The sequence below is a fragment of the Kryptolebias marmoratus genome, linkage group LG1, assembly GCF_001649575.2.
Source record: "Kryptolebias marmoratus isolate JLee-2015 linkage group LG1, ASM164957v2, whole genome shotgun sequence".
Taxonomy (NCBI): Eukaryota; Metazoa; Chordata; class Actinopteri; order Cyprinodontiformes; family Rivulidae; genus Kryptolebias; species Kryptolebias marmoratus.
This window is the reverse complement of record NC_051430.1, coordinates 14,394,201-14,408,230: the sequence shown is the minus strand read 5'-3', so window position 1 is coordinate 14,408,230 and position 14,030 is coordinate 14,394,201. Positions and strand designations below refer to the sequence as shown.

Here is a 14,030-nt window from a genome sequence, read left to right as displayed (position 1 = left end):
CCAATAAATCAAAAAACATATAGATGCAAAACTGCAGCGATTTAGTCAAAACACTGAAAAGTAAAATCATGACCCTAAAATAAACACATTAAGGACTAAATTGTCAGAATAATGTCTTTAAGCCTCTGGTTAGCATCCCTCCATGTTCAAAATATCTGTTAACAGGCCACAAATGACAGCAATATTTCAACACGGAAACATCTCATCAACTACTTTATAGGAAATAGTTGTCAGCATCATCTACTGGTACTTCTGTATGTTTGCAGTGATGGAAGTTAATGTTCCTAAAATTTGTACATATATTTTACTCATTACTTATTTAGTGATGAGACAAGAAGTGAACACGGCAAAAATGTGTTTTTTAAACAATCTATTTACTGTAAATACATACATATACAGTATGTACCTTTATATATACAGTTTTCATAATGTGTGTTTTCTGCCTACAGGTTGTTTTGACCTCTAGTTGATTTAGAAGTTGTGTAACACTGTAAAAGAATAAATTCAGTTTATTTCAGCTGTGCAGTGAGTTTCTGGGTCTGATCGGTTCTGTTCTACATTTAGCTGGACAGAACCACCCAAAATACATGATTGAGAACAAAGGATTAAAAAAAACTAGTCAAACAAAAGAACTTTATCCTGAAAATGTGCCACTTTTTGGGGAACCATACAAGACAAACAAAGGGGATGAGCTTTCCAACTTTCCAGTTCTTGTATGAAACTGTGCGTTACAACGAGTAGTTTTATTGCCTCTGTGGAGAGAGAGAGAGGAATGTGCCAATCATATTCTTGTTTTGGCTCAAACTTCAGCTGCCTCCTCATCCTTCACCTATAAAATAAAAAAGCAAGTCAACACTTTTAGGTTGCATTTTGTCTTCTTATTATCTGTTAGTTTATTGCATTTAATAGTGTTTGTTCAATCTTTAACTGTGCTCTAAATAAATTTCAGCAATGAGAGTACATTTGGGCAAATAAGTTCCACAACAGGGTTCAAATCTTTTTGGATATGGTGCACATATATTTAATGAATTATAACAAAACAGTCAAACAAACCTCTTCTACGGATTCAACCTCAGGTATGTAAAACTGCAGCATGTTTTGGATCCCATTCTTCAACGTTACGACCGAGCTGGGGCAACTGGTGCAGGAGCCCTGCAGCTTCAGTTTAACGATGCCATCATCAAAGCCCCGATACAGAACGTCACCTCCGTCCTCCTGCACCGTAGGTCTGGTGAGCGAGAACGTCATCACGTGTGAGTAAGAGTCAGAAAACCATTTATCACAGCGCCAATGTGCATCTCTGTAAGCTGTAACCTTATCCGTGTATCCAGCAGCTCTTTTATCATAGCAACTACTTCATCGTCATCCTCTGATGGTGCTGAGAAGAGAAGCAGAGATTGTATTTGGTTTTGAAATATAGCTTGGCTAACAGGTTTCACATTTTTTTTTTAAATTTTAAAGTTTTTCCTCTGCACCTGTATCGGCGCTTGGCTTGCTGTCCTCGTTCACAACTGGGAGTCCGGAAGTAAAGAAGTCCATAATTGTGGCATAAACATCAGGATTAATTACCTTCCATTCCATATTTTCATCAGTCTAAGTCGGGAGAAAGAGAAAACAAGTGAACCAGCGTGATGACGTTACACAGCGCTGAGATTTAAAGATGCTGGACTTGAATTTACCCTTGTGATGGTGATAAAATCAGGACCAAGGAAGACACTTTTAACTCCATCAATCCTAAAAAGCTGTCTGGAGACAACACAGGAGTTTAAATATGTTTTTAATTAATGCCAAATTGGTTTAATGCAGTGACACTTTTAGACAAACTGTAATGAAATGATCCCATTAATAGGCATTGTGGTTAAAATAGAGATCGATTCCACATATTTGATAGGTATGCAAATATTAAGCATTTTAAACAGGTTGTTTTTATACATTTGTTAAAAGTCAGAAATAAAACCAGCAGAATAACAGTGGATCTAAGAATTTGAAATCCCCCCTTTTTTGGTTTTAGAGAATAAATGTTTTGGTTCCTACAATTCCGATATGACAAAACAGAGAAAAACATGTCTCACCAGTTGTAAGTCTACCTGAAAATCAGAGTAATGTTTTCATTTCACTACTGAGTGGAAAAAGGGAACAAGGTCAGAAAAACTACAACAGATTTACTTGCAGTCAATCTGGGATTTGTGTCACATCAAAATACCTTCTTTAATAACGTGACACATTACTTTTACATTAGCACACTTGTATATAAGAAGCTTTATACCTGGCTAAAGGAGAGCAGTAAGCATCACGAGGGCTGGCAAAATTCATAGTTCCTTCCTCGAGAACTGTCCGACCAGGCAGAAACTTGAGGCTGTTTGGATTTGGTGTATCCTGTGTCTGCACAAACATGGTCCTTCCTGAAAAGAGTCAAAACACAATGACCAAGAATGTAACAGGAGTTTTTAGAAAGCCACCTGAGCACGTCTTGTTATTGCCCTGAACGTGCAGATACAAGATTTTCTCACAACATCCAGGCACCTGATGAGCACTTGTTACCACAGTATAAAGAGTACAAACATATTGTCCAGTCTAAACATATTCAGTGTAAAATCTGTGAACACAAGAGGATCCGAGACTATTACATACCAGGAACGGTCCAGAGGGGGTTCTGTGGCCATCTGTTTGAAACTCCTGTGGCTTGTGAGGGCCAGTGGAATCCACTGCTCTGACACCCACTGCCAGCAAGACTGAAAGATAACAAAAGATATTAAAAAGGGTTACTACACAAATATATTTCATAGGTATCAATGCATATCAAGCAATCCAATGTGTCTGATACATTTACTTTCTATACTTTGTTATGTGGCAGAAGTGATGTTAAAATCTAAGGATCGATGATCCTCTACAAATTCATTTGTGCACCAAGTTAGAGGACCTGTAGCCCTGTGGATTCTGTGGCAATGGTTACACAAACTGTTGAATAGTAGGTAAGTGGACATACAATGACTGCGATAGGACATTATCTTATTTGTCCTGGAAAAAAGACAGCATAGTTCATGATTGCATTTAAATCACAGATAAAGCTAATAGATCCTGTTCTCAAAAGCACTGTTATATGCCAAAATCTAGAAGCTTAAGGTACAATGCTTTAAACACATCTAGCTTGTACAAATAAAACAAATGTAAATGTAATGAATGTAAAAACAAACTATAATAAACAATGAAAGGCTGCAAAAGGGAACAAACAACATTCATAAAAAAGATTTGCTGTAAACTTAAAACAGCAACCATGACTGAGCTATACAAGAGGAATAAAGTGAGTTTCTTTCTTTGTTTACCTGTGTGTGTAGTTACATCCGACAAATCTTTGTTGTTGTGTTAATATTTAAAATAGTATTTTATCTATTTTTATGTGCCATCTTTTTTATCTTAACACTAGAACAGTGCACTGAACTTTCCTTTAACACTTAGCAAATCATGTTACTGGCACATGGTCGAATTTGCATTTGTACTGCTGTTTCATTTAGAACTTAAAATTAGTCTTAAAACAGAAGAGGGGCTTTAAATAAACGACACAAAACACAAAGTTACACATACAAACCTTTTTTAAAAATAATAAAACATCATACAACTTATAATAAAGTAAACGTGTAATAAACAATTGGCACCAAAAGGTTCTAAGTGAGGATGTAAGTAAAGGTTTTAGTTCAAACAAATAACTTCATTAGTTAGCTCGACTGTTTTAACTACAACCTATCAAAGAATTGAATTAAACTAAAGTTAGACCCATGTCCAAAACTACATTCAACAAAATCCGCAAATATCATTGCACAACTTAATAATATCTAAGAATGGTAAACTACTGTTTAAAAGCAGTGTGTTCAAAGCTGTCTGATGGTCACGAGACACTTTTTAATGAAATTTAAAATAAAATGCTATAACTGAAGATTGCAGAACAAATGTGCAATAAATCAAAAAGCCATTTTGGCTTCACAGGTGACAACTCACAAGTGGGCTGTGCACAAGTGAAGATATATGTCTAGCAATGTCCTGGTGAATTTATATTTATATGAATTGATAAATGACGTTAATATGAGTAATTAAAAAAACTATTTCTGTACAATTTGTCAAAAGAGTACAATTTAAATAACTGAGGTTATTTAAATAACTGAGGTTATTTAAATTGTAAAAAAAAAAACCAACTTTGATTACCCAGAAGGCTCATTTATCTGAAAGGAGATAAAACAGAAAACGTCAGTCAGAATCAATACGCCGTCCAATCAGGGATTTGCGGTATGAGTTACAGTTGACATATTGCTACATCCACAAGTTAAAATGGAAACAATTAAAAAGATAACAAATACATTTGAGTTTTAGGGGTGGTAATTTATCTGCACACTAATTTGACTTTAGTTTGCGCAGCTGTTTAGGACAACAAAGAGAGTAGACTTTAAAATGTGTTAAAAGAAGAAAACATGACGGTAAGACCACGCATGTCCTTCTATAATGTTTCTACTGATCGTGAGTCTGCGTCACTCAACAGTTTATTCTGCTTAAACAATAAAACAAGCGTTAAGATAAACCTGAAGAATGATAACTTCAAAAACTGTACAAGCTCACAACTTTCCATCTAACAAATACACTTACGGTCGTGAAAGTCCTGCAGAAATCCTCAACAACCTACCGACCTGTCTATAAGTCGCCATGATTGTTGTGGTTGAACAACCCAGGACGGAAGTGGTTTCTGCATCCCCGGAAGTGACGGATTATTATTGTACGTTGGTTAAAGATTTCCCCCCCCCCAAAAAAAAAAAAAAAAAAAAAAAAAAAACAACACCCATCGACATATTGTCCAGTGTTCAGCTTGAACGGAGCTCTTAGTAAATTTACACAAAAAAATGCCGTGTGGTAAAAATTTCAGAAGGAGAAAGGAATCCTCAGATGAAGAGGAGGAGGATGAGACAACAGAAGAAGTCCGGTAAAGTACTTTATTTAACAAATGAAAATATTTTCTCAGTGTAACGTTGTGCTAGCGAGCTAGCAGTGTTAGCATCAAAAGTGTAGAATCTGCACACGTTATTTCATCTGAGTCATATTTTATATAAACAGTCTAACCCATGAATTATTTGCGTTTTTTTAGAATGAAAATGGAAGAGGCTAAAGAGCTTCAGAGTTTGAGGAAACGACAGAGCGGAGTCAGGTATAGCAGAATTGTAGCATACTCGTATTTCATAACTCTTACTTATTCGATGTGAATAAACATTCATATTTTACTTTTGTGCAGTGTGACCGCCTTATTAGTTGGAGAGAAACTGCCGCCAGAAGCTGAAATTGATGTAAGCAATGTTTCTTAAATACCACGAATGGCTGTGTTTAAGTTGTAACTTATTTTATTAGCTTCTGTTTCTTGCATTTATCATTTTCAACAGAATGATCCTTTCAAGTTGAAGACTGGGGGGGTTGTAGACATGAAGAAAGTGAAAGACAGGAATAGAGACATGTAAGTAAACCAGATTTTGGTGCAATCAAATTACCAGAATGTATGCTTTAGTATGTTTTTACAACAATACAAAACACTATGTCTCCTGATGGGAGTGACTGATTCATGATGATCCACATACAGGACAGAAGATGAGACAGACCTCAACCTGGGCACGTCGTTTTCAGCTGAGACTAACAGGAGGGACGAGGATGCAGACATGTATGTATGCTTTTGTTACTGCAATGTAAATATATACACAAAACAATACATAATTACAATATTAGCCATTAACAATGTGCTACCATGTGTGCGGATGTCATGTTAGCAATACTTTTAGAATTACATAAAGCTACTATGTGAAATGTTAATTACACAAAATAATTATCTGATTTAGTGCTGACGTTATTTTCCCTGGACTGCACCTTCTGTAACCATCTGTTGGAGACATACAGTTGTAATTCCTGGTTATATTGTTTGGTTGCTTTTTCCCTGCATTTTGCCTTGATGCACTACCTTAGGTTTATACATAATGATGTTAAAATAATGCATGTGGGTAAAAAGAGTCTAGCTGACCACATCTGAACAACCGGACACCAGTAAGTTACGTGACGCAAAGAATTGTGGGGAAAAATGTGCCGTTGTAGTCTGTTTAAACACCTGTTCATCTCAGTTCCAGTAACATTTAGTGAAGCTAACTTTGAGATAAATGTAGAATGGTAACCTTCAGAAGAGGCCAAAAATCAGGCTTATCTTACATTTGGTTCTGGAGCACACTTGGGCATCTTTTGGCCCACTGGAGGTCAGTGGAAAATCAGAAATCAGATATAAAACGTTTTGTGTTCAAATCCAAAATCTCTACTTGTGAGGTTTCAATTGACTGCCAGAAACCCTGGCTGGAATTTAAAATCACCATTATCAAAACATGTTAAATTTTGAATTGGAAATGTGACACGGTATGTGTAAAAATAGGGACAAGTGCTATCTAATTTAAAAGAAATCTCCTATAAAAGAAAATATGGTAGTCAAGGCTGGTTGGGGGGTGTCAAAAGTTCCACTGAACTGGAATTTTGGGATCTTTGTCAATGAAAAACAAAGAATAATTTTTGATCATTGATCACCACAAGGCTTTAAAAATGTGATGACACAATTTATTTATTTCGATTGCAGTTGTGTTGATTGTATCCTTTGTAGCAGGGGTGTCTGATCCTGGTCCTCAAGAGCCACCATCCTGCATGTTTTATTTGTTTCCCTGCTCCATCACACCTGATTCAGTGGTTAAATTACCTCTTCATGTTCTGTAGAAGCCTGTTAATCACCCATTGATTCAAATCAGGTGTGTTGGAGCAGAGAAACAAGTAAAACATGCAGGATAGTGGTCGTCTAGGGCCAGGGTTGGACACCCTTGCTTTGTGGTGATTGTTCTGTAAAATGCCTTACTTCATTCAAACTGTAAGATTCTCCACTCTCCAACAGTATGATGCATTCGTAGACATACTCATACAGATCACTTTTATATGCAGCATAGTTGTGTAGAAAGCAGCCAATGGCCCAACACTGAGCTGTCAGGTCGAAGTAGAGTTCAAACCTTCTTGGATCAAGGCAGCTGCACTCCGACCAAGTGTTGCATTTCCTCTCTTTTGGCTTCGCCAGCTGGAAATGATTTCTTTATGACAAAACATAATTGGCTGCAAGCTTCACTGACATCAGTGTTGTGCAATGTGCTTATTCTGAGAATTTATGGTCTGTTGTTTTATTTTATGCCTCTCTTCTAAACAGGAGGCGTTTAATTGAATCCCTCCAGCTAAATTTTCATGCATATGGGCAACAAACACTACGGTTTAATTTCTATCAAGAAGGCTTTTAAAATAGTTTAGTTCAAATATGATTTAGTTTTTTTTTTTTTTTTTGCAAAAGAAGTAATACTGCTGTTTACTTCACGTTTTGCCCTTTAAACAACTTCAGATGTTAACAGTAGGTATTCCTTGAAATCAGTCATTGCTCAACCGGATGTTTTCTGCTCCAAATCCTGCAGTTACCTCCTGCAGATGTTGACCATTGAGACAGCCAAGGTTGCAAACAAAGACAGCTTTTGTTGGACTTTTTTTTTTTTTTTTTTCCTTTAAACAGTTGCTGGACAGACGTTATGGAAGTATGTCACCTTTTGATTTCATGAAGCAGGCAAGCCATTTCAGGGGCAGGGTTTTAGTAGGAGGGAGTAACTTGTATAAACAAAAAAGCTGTAAAAACTACAAAAGAAAGTGGATAAAAACTAAAAAAGAATCAGGCAAATGGCTTGACCTTAATCTAGAACCTTAGATTTATGATCGTCTCGTCAGCCACTTGAATTTGGAATATTTCTGCTTTGTTATAGCGCATTGATGGAAACTCAGTAATAACGGACTCAAACAGATGGTATGTTTTTCTTTCCAGGATGAAATACATAGAGACTGAGTTAAAAAAGAAGAAGGGCATGGTGGAGGCGGAGGAACAAAAGGTGAAAATGAAAAACGCCGAGGACCACCTGTACGAACTTCCCGAGAACATCCGAGTGAACTCCGCCAAGAAGACGGAGGAGATGTTGTCCAATCAGATGCTGAGTGGGATCCCGGAAGTTGATCTCGGCATAGAGTATGTGCAGAAACAGAGATTCTTCAGTAATTCAGTTCATGTTTGGTGTTTAAAGGTTTGAGTAACCCGTTCGTCTTTTTTTTTTTTTCCCAGCGCAAAGATAAAAAACATCATCCAGACAGAGGATGCCAAGGCCAAGCTTCTGGCAGAACAAAGGAACAAGAAAAAAGACCTCGGCACGTCGTTTGTTCCCACAAACATCGCTGTTAATTACGTCCAACATAATCGCTGTGAGTCCAGAGTGATTGAACGTACTGCGGGTGTAAAGTTTGCTTCAGTGATCCGGTCTGTTGATCCTGTTTCTTTTTCACATTCCTAGTCTATCACGAGGATGTGAATGCACCCCAGAGGCACCACAGACACAGAGAGGAGCCCAAAGCGAGGCCACTGCGTGTGGGCGACACAGAGAAACCAGGTCCAGAAGGTACGAGACCTCTCACCTCTGAAACAGAAACGGACTCTGTGAACTGTGGAGACTCAGCTTTCAGCGTTTATCTTTTTTTTTTTTTACTAAATCACGTGCCTGTATTTATCTTTTTATTTAAACTGAAATAATCTAAAAGATTCCTTCTTTTATCAACCCGCAGCTCCGTCACCACCGAATCCCCGCAAACGCCCCAACAACGAGAAGGCCACAGACGACTACCACTATGAGAAGTTTAAGAAGATGAACCGAAGATATTAATGAGCTGCTGTGGGTTTGAAATTACTCCTCATGGTACCATCTAGTTTGGGTCGCAGTGACTTGTTGACGGGTTTACCTTAAGCCAGAACGGCAGAACTCCCATGTTGGATCCTGTAGATGTTGTATAAAGCCTCCAGCTGTTCTCTGGAAACAGTACATTAATTGTATGTATTTGTGCTAAAGTTACTCAGCTGATTAAATCATATAAGGATGAATCAAAGTGCAGGAAGTGCTTAGAAACAGTGCGGGGTTGAGGTATTGGACAGAGAAATGCTCTGCTGTGATTGGTCGCCACAATGTTAGCTGTTTGACTTCACACCGATGCAACCAGGAGTCACATACACAAGAGACTCGTACATTTGGTTCTTCGATCTGCTTCATTTTATAGTAAAATGTATACTTTATTTGACAACTTGTTTTTTTGCAAACTATAGATTTAAAACCAAAATGTATAAAGAGCTTATGAATTAAATTGTATGCAGAATATTTACTTTGACCAAAAGTTTGTAGTTTAAGCTATAAATCTGTGAATTTTCTGTTTCTTTTAATAAATTAGATAATTAAGCTTTTCACCTTACTTTAAGCTCCAAGACTTTTCTAGCATATTCCTTTAAGTTGGCTACTGTCTAAATTTTTAAACCATTTTTTATTGAGGGGTGTAAAATTACATGATTTGACACAAACCAAGACATTTATCCAAGTATACAAGTGTTTTATGTAACTACTGTGCAGTAATTTGGAATACCCAGGACATAAAAAGCTGCACAGAAAATCAGATCAGAGCATTTATTCCCTCCAACTGATCTGATGTAACAGACTGATTCACCCTTCGCTGAATGGATTAGCATCAAGTTTTATTTGTATGTTTGGATTATTGCTTTTAGGGAAAAAAAGAAAAGTTACAGAATAAAAAGAAGGATGTGTTTATTTTGATTTAAATGACAAGCAACAAAACATGAGTCACCTAACTAAAAGTTTGACAGTTAAAACAAAAAAACAACGACACACACTTGGGCTCAATTCATAAAAAGTTTTAAAAAATAGCTTATTTTTAAATTGACTGCTTCATGGTAAATTTAGGTAACGTGAAAGCCATTTTAATTTACACGAAGGAATGTTACAAAGAGTTCGCTTTTAGAGCCAATATTCTTCTGATTCTTAAAGTTATTTTGTTCAGTGCTGTTAGATTTATACACCCTATAAGGAGTCTGGTTTCAGGTCAACAAAACTACTGGTGTAACGGAAACAAAAATGATTTCAACCGAGCCCAGCGCATCCGTCCCTCCCCTCTCATGGCTTCTCCACGGACGCCGTCCCGTGTCCGTTGAGGTGGAGCTGGGGGTTCGTCTCCTGAGACGGCGTCCCGTCCGCGTCCTCTCGGTCGTCCTGCGCCGAGCTGCCGCTGCTGTCCCGGGAGGCCCAGCTGTCTCTGCGGCGGTAGGCCTCGCACAGAGGCAGGTCAGTGCTGTCCCACTGACTGTAGCTTTGCAGGTCAGAAACACCGGCAGGGGGGGAGCAAAGAGTCAGCGCAGCGCAGAAGGAGAGGAGCAGACAAGAGCCAAAGGTCAGAAATGAAACACTGGTACACGCAGGAAAGCACAGGAAAGCACACGTTCGTTAGAAGCAATGGAAGCTGTGCAGAAGCACTGGAAACGATGGCCGCGTTAAACCAGAGTTCGATTGGTTTTGTTTTAGGATTTAGAACTAATGTCAACTTGATTTTAAGGTTCAGCAGGCAGCTGGAATTAGTTGCTGATGGAAATAGCAGAGTAAGAAAGGCAGGTAGGTCCACACCCAGCATGCTCCAAACACAACCAAGAAATGCTCCGTCATACCTTCTTTGAAGAAAACACAAACTACTTCAGCGTTTTGTCTCTGCTTTATTTCTCGATTTGTTCTGAGTTTATGGGACAAATCTAAAACTGCACCACGCTCCTTCCATGGTTACAGACTCTGAATGTTTGGTTCAGAAACATTACATCTTTCTGATTTCCTCTTACAGAATAGACATCTATTTAGTAGAATTAGATCAGATTCCAACAAATAAACAGCAGAAAATTAGGCCTAATTGAACAATTAATTCTTCAAATCTAATATATAGACCATTTTAATATGGAGAATTTAAATATAGCATATAAATATTTTCTAAGATAAAAATGATACAAAAACTATTTTCATATTGTTTCCACTTTGTTTTACCTTCTAGCGATTCATCTACAGCTGGAAAAAAAAGGGAAATGAAGTGCTTAAAATTCATAGAAATTTATTGCATTAATAATATTCTCGTGAACAGACAAAATGGGCTCATTTTTTGCGTTTTATTAAACCATAAATCTTTGCGGGCCTTTATTAAAATGTCTCAAGTCTATCAGCTGCCGCAGAGAAGGAAAAAAAAGTCCTGATCGTCATTTAGATTAAACAAAAACAACCCTGCAGTAAACACACACCAAGCATCAAAATGATTTTCTATTAAACAGGAAACTCTACTGGATTCCTAGAAATACGTGTCGACTCGGAGTCTGAGAGCTGGAAATGCTGATGCAGCAGATATTTCGTGTTTGCCCAGTTATTGGGCCAAACAAACAAAAACAAAGAAAAAGGTCACTTGCTGAACAGTAACAAATTAAAGGCACTTAGTGAAATCAGGCTGACTCTGACCCTTACAGATGGTTTGAACCGACGAGGAGTTTAAAGCCAAATATTGTCAGATGGAGAGGTGGGAGCTGAACCCTTCCTCGCGGCTCAGCAGTGAAAAGGTTAAAGGTGAAACGCCGCTGGGCACGGGACGTTTGAAGGGGGCGGTGGAACGGGCGGCCTATTATTTGTACCTGGAGGAGTAATACTCTTCCTCTAGCTCGTAGAGGTCGATGGCGATCTCATCCCGCAGCGACGTGAGCTTCTTGTCGCACTCGTCCTGCAGCGAGCGGAGCTGCTGGTTCTGGAGGCTGATGGCGTCGTTCACGGAGGGGAAGTCATTCAAAATCAGGAACTGCTTTAGGTCCGACACCAGTTTCATGAGGGACTCGCCGGCACGGACCTGAAACAACATGATCACGGAGGACGGTTTGAAAATGATGAACTCTGACTTTTCTGGTTTGTTTTCTGAACTGAAGAGATTCTTTTACAGCTTCAAGACAAAGAATTAACGTTTCCACTAAATGTTTTTTCCCTCCTAAATACAAGATTTTGGAGTAGAAATGCTGCAGTATTTTAGAAATCACAAAAACAGAGTAGGGAAAAGTTAAAAACAAATCTCCAAACAAATATTATGTAAAAACAGTATTGTTCTTTTAACTTTGCCGTTTTCTAGAAAGTAAATTTAAGCTTCTGAAATACTATGATTCCATGTAAAGCTGTTGCATTTCAATTTCATGATTTGTAAAATGCATTTAAGAAAATGTAATATTTTGTGAAATGGAACAGTGTTTTCTGATAACTCGCCCTTTTGTGAAATTAAGTAATTGTTAAAATTTTTAGCCTGTTTTTTTCCTGTAAAACTGTGTTGAGTTTTGCATATTTTGACCATCACGGCCATAAAAATGCCTCCACTGCTATTATGAAAGAGTGATAGTGTTTTGGACCGTGTCAGTGTGTGTTCTTTTGTCTGCCTGTTAGCAAAATATCTCATGAACCAGTGAATGGATTTGAATGAAACTCTCAGACAGTAATCATTGGATGTACATCTACAACTGAGTTTTGCTAATCAACATTAGTTGATGATTTGTCCCAAAAATGACTATAACTAAGTCAAAGTTACAGATACTGGGCTAAAATCTACCGTGGCAGTAGCTGTGAGTCATCCTGAACACCAACATCTTGATAAATCACATGAGGCTTGACCAATACATAACTCTGTCACTTATCATAAGATGATCTTAGTTTAACACTGGCATAAAAGGTAGCAGGTTATATGCAATCATTTAAAGAATGTGAGGTCGTTAATTTAATCAGTGATGCTATAAGAACTTTAAAATAATAATTTCCTGCAAATGTCTGCTCCATAGGAAGCTGTGTGAATGTAACCAGCTCACCCTGTGCTCCTCTCTTGGCCTCCTATTTCTCTTTACAACCAACCTGTGAGGTGATACTTCAGTCGAAACAGGGCAGATAAATAAAGAGCTGATTAGGTGTCACACTCACAATGTTGGCAGCTCTCACGTGCATCTCGTAATGGTCCTGCTCTGCTTGGGTTGGTCGAGAAACCTGAGTCTCATCTTCTATCTGGATGAAGAGAGGAAAAGTTACCCGGCTCTTAGAAGAAATTAAAACTAAGACGAGTCCACAGGACGACAGTGATGCTGTTAGGTTTTAATGAGACAACAGGAGCTAAATAAAAGTGATCAAACGGGTTAAACGACGAGGTGTCCATGATGCTTACTTTGGCTGTCTTGATGATTTCTGTGAAGTTGTCCATGATGGACTTGATATCATCTTTGAGCCTCTTGTTGTAGTTCTGCAGCAGGGTCTCTTTGCTCTGAGGGAGCACTCTCTGGTTAGCCATGATGAGAATGACCAGCAAAACACACCTGTTCAGGTTTAAAGACAGAGACAAAAAACATTCAGCGGGTTGTTTAAAATACTAATAATTAAAAAAACATTAACCAGCGCGAGCGGGAAAAAAACAACAACAAACGAATGAGAAAACTCACACCCAATAAAAACTTCCTATTATACCGCAAGAAGTGTTTATAGTTATTTTAAACACTTATCACTCACCTTTTTATCGCATTCTTTGTTAATAGTATTTTTTTCTAACAAACCAAAACCTCACGGTCGATTCTTCTTCTTCTCCTCCAGTTTTAAGGTAACTCACATCCGGTCTGTTTGCTTCTTACCGCGCCCTAGCGACAGCATTTATACAGCATCAGACCCAACTCCACAGAACTGTGCAAAGGCTTTAAATCTTTAATTTGCATAATATTTTGCTTTCAATAAGCCAGACCTGGTTTCTAATCTCTTAAATTTGTCATGATCAATATTTTTTAAGGCTTTACAATAAATCAAATCTTTAGATTTTTGCCGCTTTTTAACTCATTTCCTGTCCAGTTCTTGTACCTGGCCGGGACAGAATATTGTGTAGTGTGCGCTTAAAAACTGAAGAAGACAGACAAGTGGAGGACAAAAGAAGAAAAAAAAATCTGATCTAAAAGAGTATTTACAGCAGATGAACAAAATCTGAAAGTCACATCTTTAAATGAACAACTCAGGTAATTTATATAGTGCAAATACAAAAACACTGACATACATTAT

The 14,030-nt window shown here is 37.9% G+C and overlaps 3 protein-coding genes across 4 annotated transcripts; 1 reads left to right on the top strand and 2 right to left on the bottom strand.

The window, feature by feature from the left end:
• Window positions 1-355: 355 nt before the first annotated feature.
• On the bottom strand, window positions 356-4,755 carry nfu1 (NFU1 iron-sulfur cluster scaffold homolog (S. cerevisiae)). Its single transcript, XM_017417323.3, has 8 exons — window positions 4,633-4,755; window positions 2,632-2,732; window positions 2,267-2,402; window positions 1,680-1,746; window positions 1,476-1,593; window positions 1,315-1,378; window positions 1,054-1,228; window positions 356-829 (listed from the first exon to the last, which is right to left on the bottom strand). Exons 1-8 carry the CDS (start codon window positions 4,689-4,691, stop codon window positions 800-802), a joined length of 750 nt encoding a protein of 249 aa, XP_017272812.1. The 5' UTR covers window positions 4,692-4,755; the 3' UTR covers window positions 356-799.
• Window positions 4,756-4,804: 49 nt separating this feature from the next.
• lg1h9orf78 (linkage group 1 C9orf78 homolog) lies at window positions 4,805-9,357 on the top strand. Its single transcript, XM_017417322.2, has 9 exons — window positions 4,805-4,963; window positions 5,126-5,185; window positions 5,270-5,321; window positions 5,415-5,485; window positions 5,609-5,686; window positions 7,898-8,095; window positions 8,189-8,325; window positions 8,415-8,519; window positions 8,683-9,357. The coding sequence occupies exons 1-9, from the start codon at window positions 4,884-4,886 to the stop codon at window positions 8,778-8,780; spliced, it is 879 nt and encodes a 292-aa protein (XP_017272811.1). The 5' UTR covers window positions 4,805-4,883; the 3' UTR covers window positions 8,781-9,357.
• Window positions 9,358-9,687: 330 nt separating this feature from the next.
• On the bottom strand, window positions 9,688-13,630 carry med22 (mediator complex subunit 22). Of its 2 annotated transcripts, XM_017417324.3 has the most exons (5): window positions 13,497-13,630; window positions 13,159-13,306; window positions 12,921-13,001; window positions 11,609-11,817; window positions 9,688-10,263 (listed from the first exon to the last, which is right to left on the bottom strand). In XM_017417324.3, the coding sequence occupies exons 2-5, from the start codon at window positions 13,279-13,281 to the stop codon at window positions 10,071-10,073; spliced, it is 606 nt and encodes a 201-aa protein (XP_017272813.1). In that variant the 5' UTR covers window positions 13,282-13,306; window positions 13,497-13,630; the 3' UTR covers window positions 9,688-10,070. The 2 variants fall into 2 exon arrangements, with proteins under 2 accessions (XP_017272813.1, XP_017272814.1); XM_017417325.3 differs by lacking the exon at window positions 9,688-10,263 and having other exon boundaries at window positions 10,641-11,817.
• Window positions 13,631-14,030: the final 400 nt, after the last annotated feature.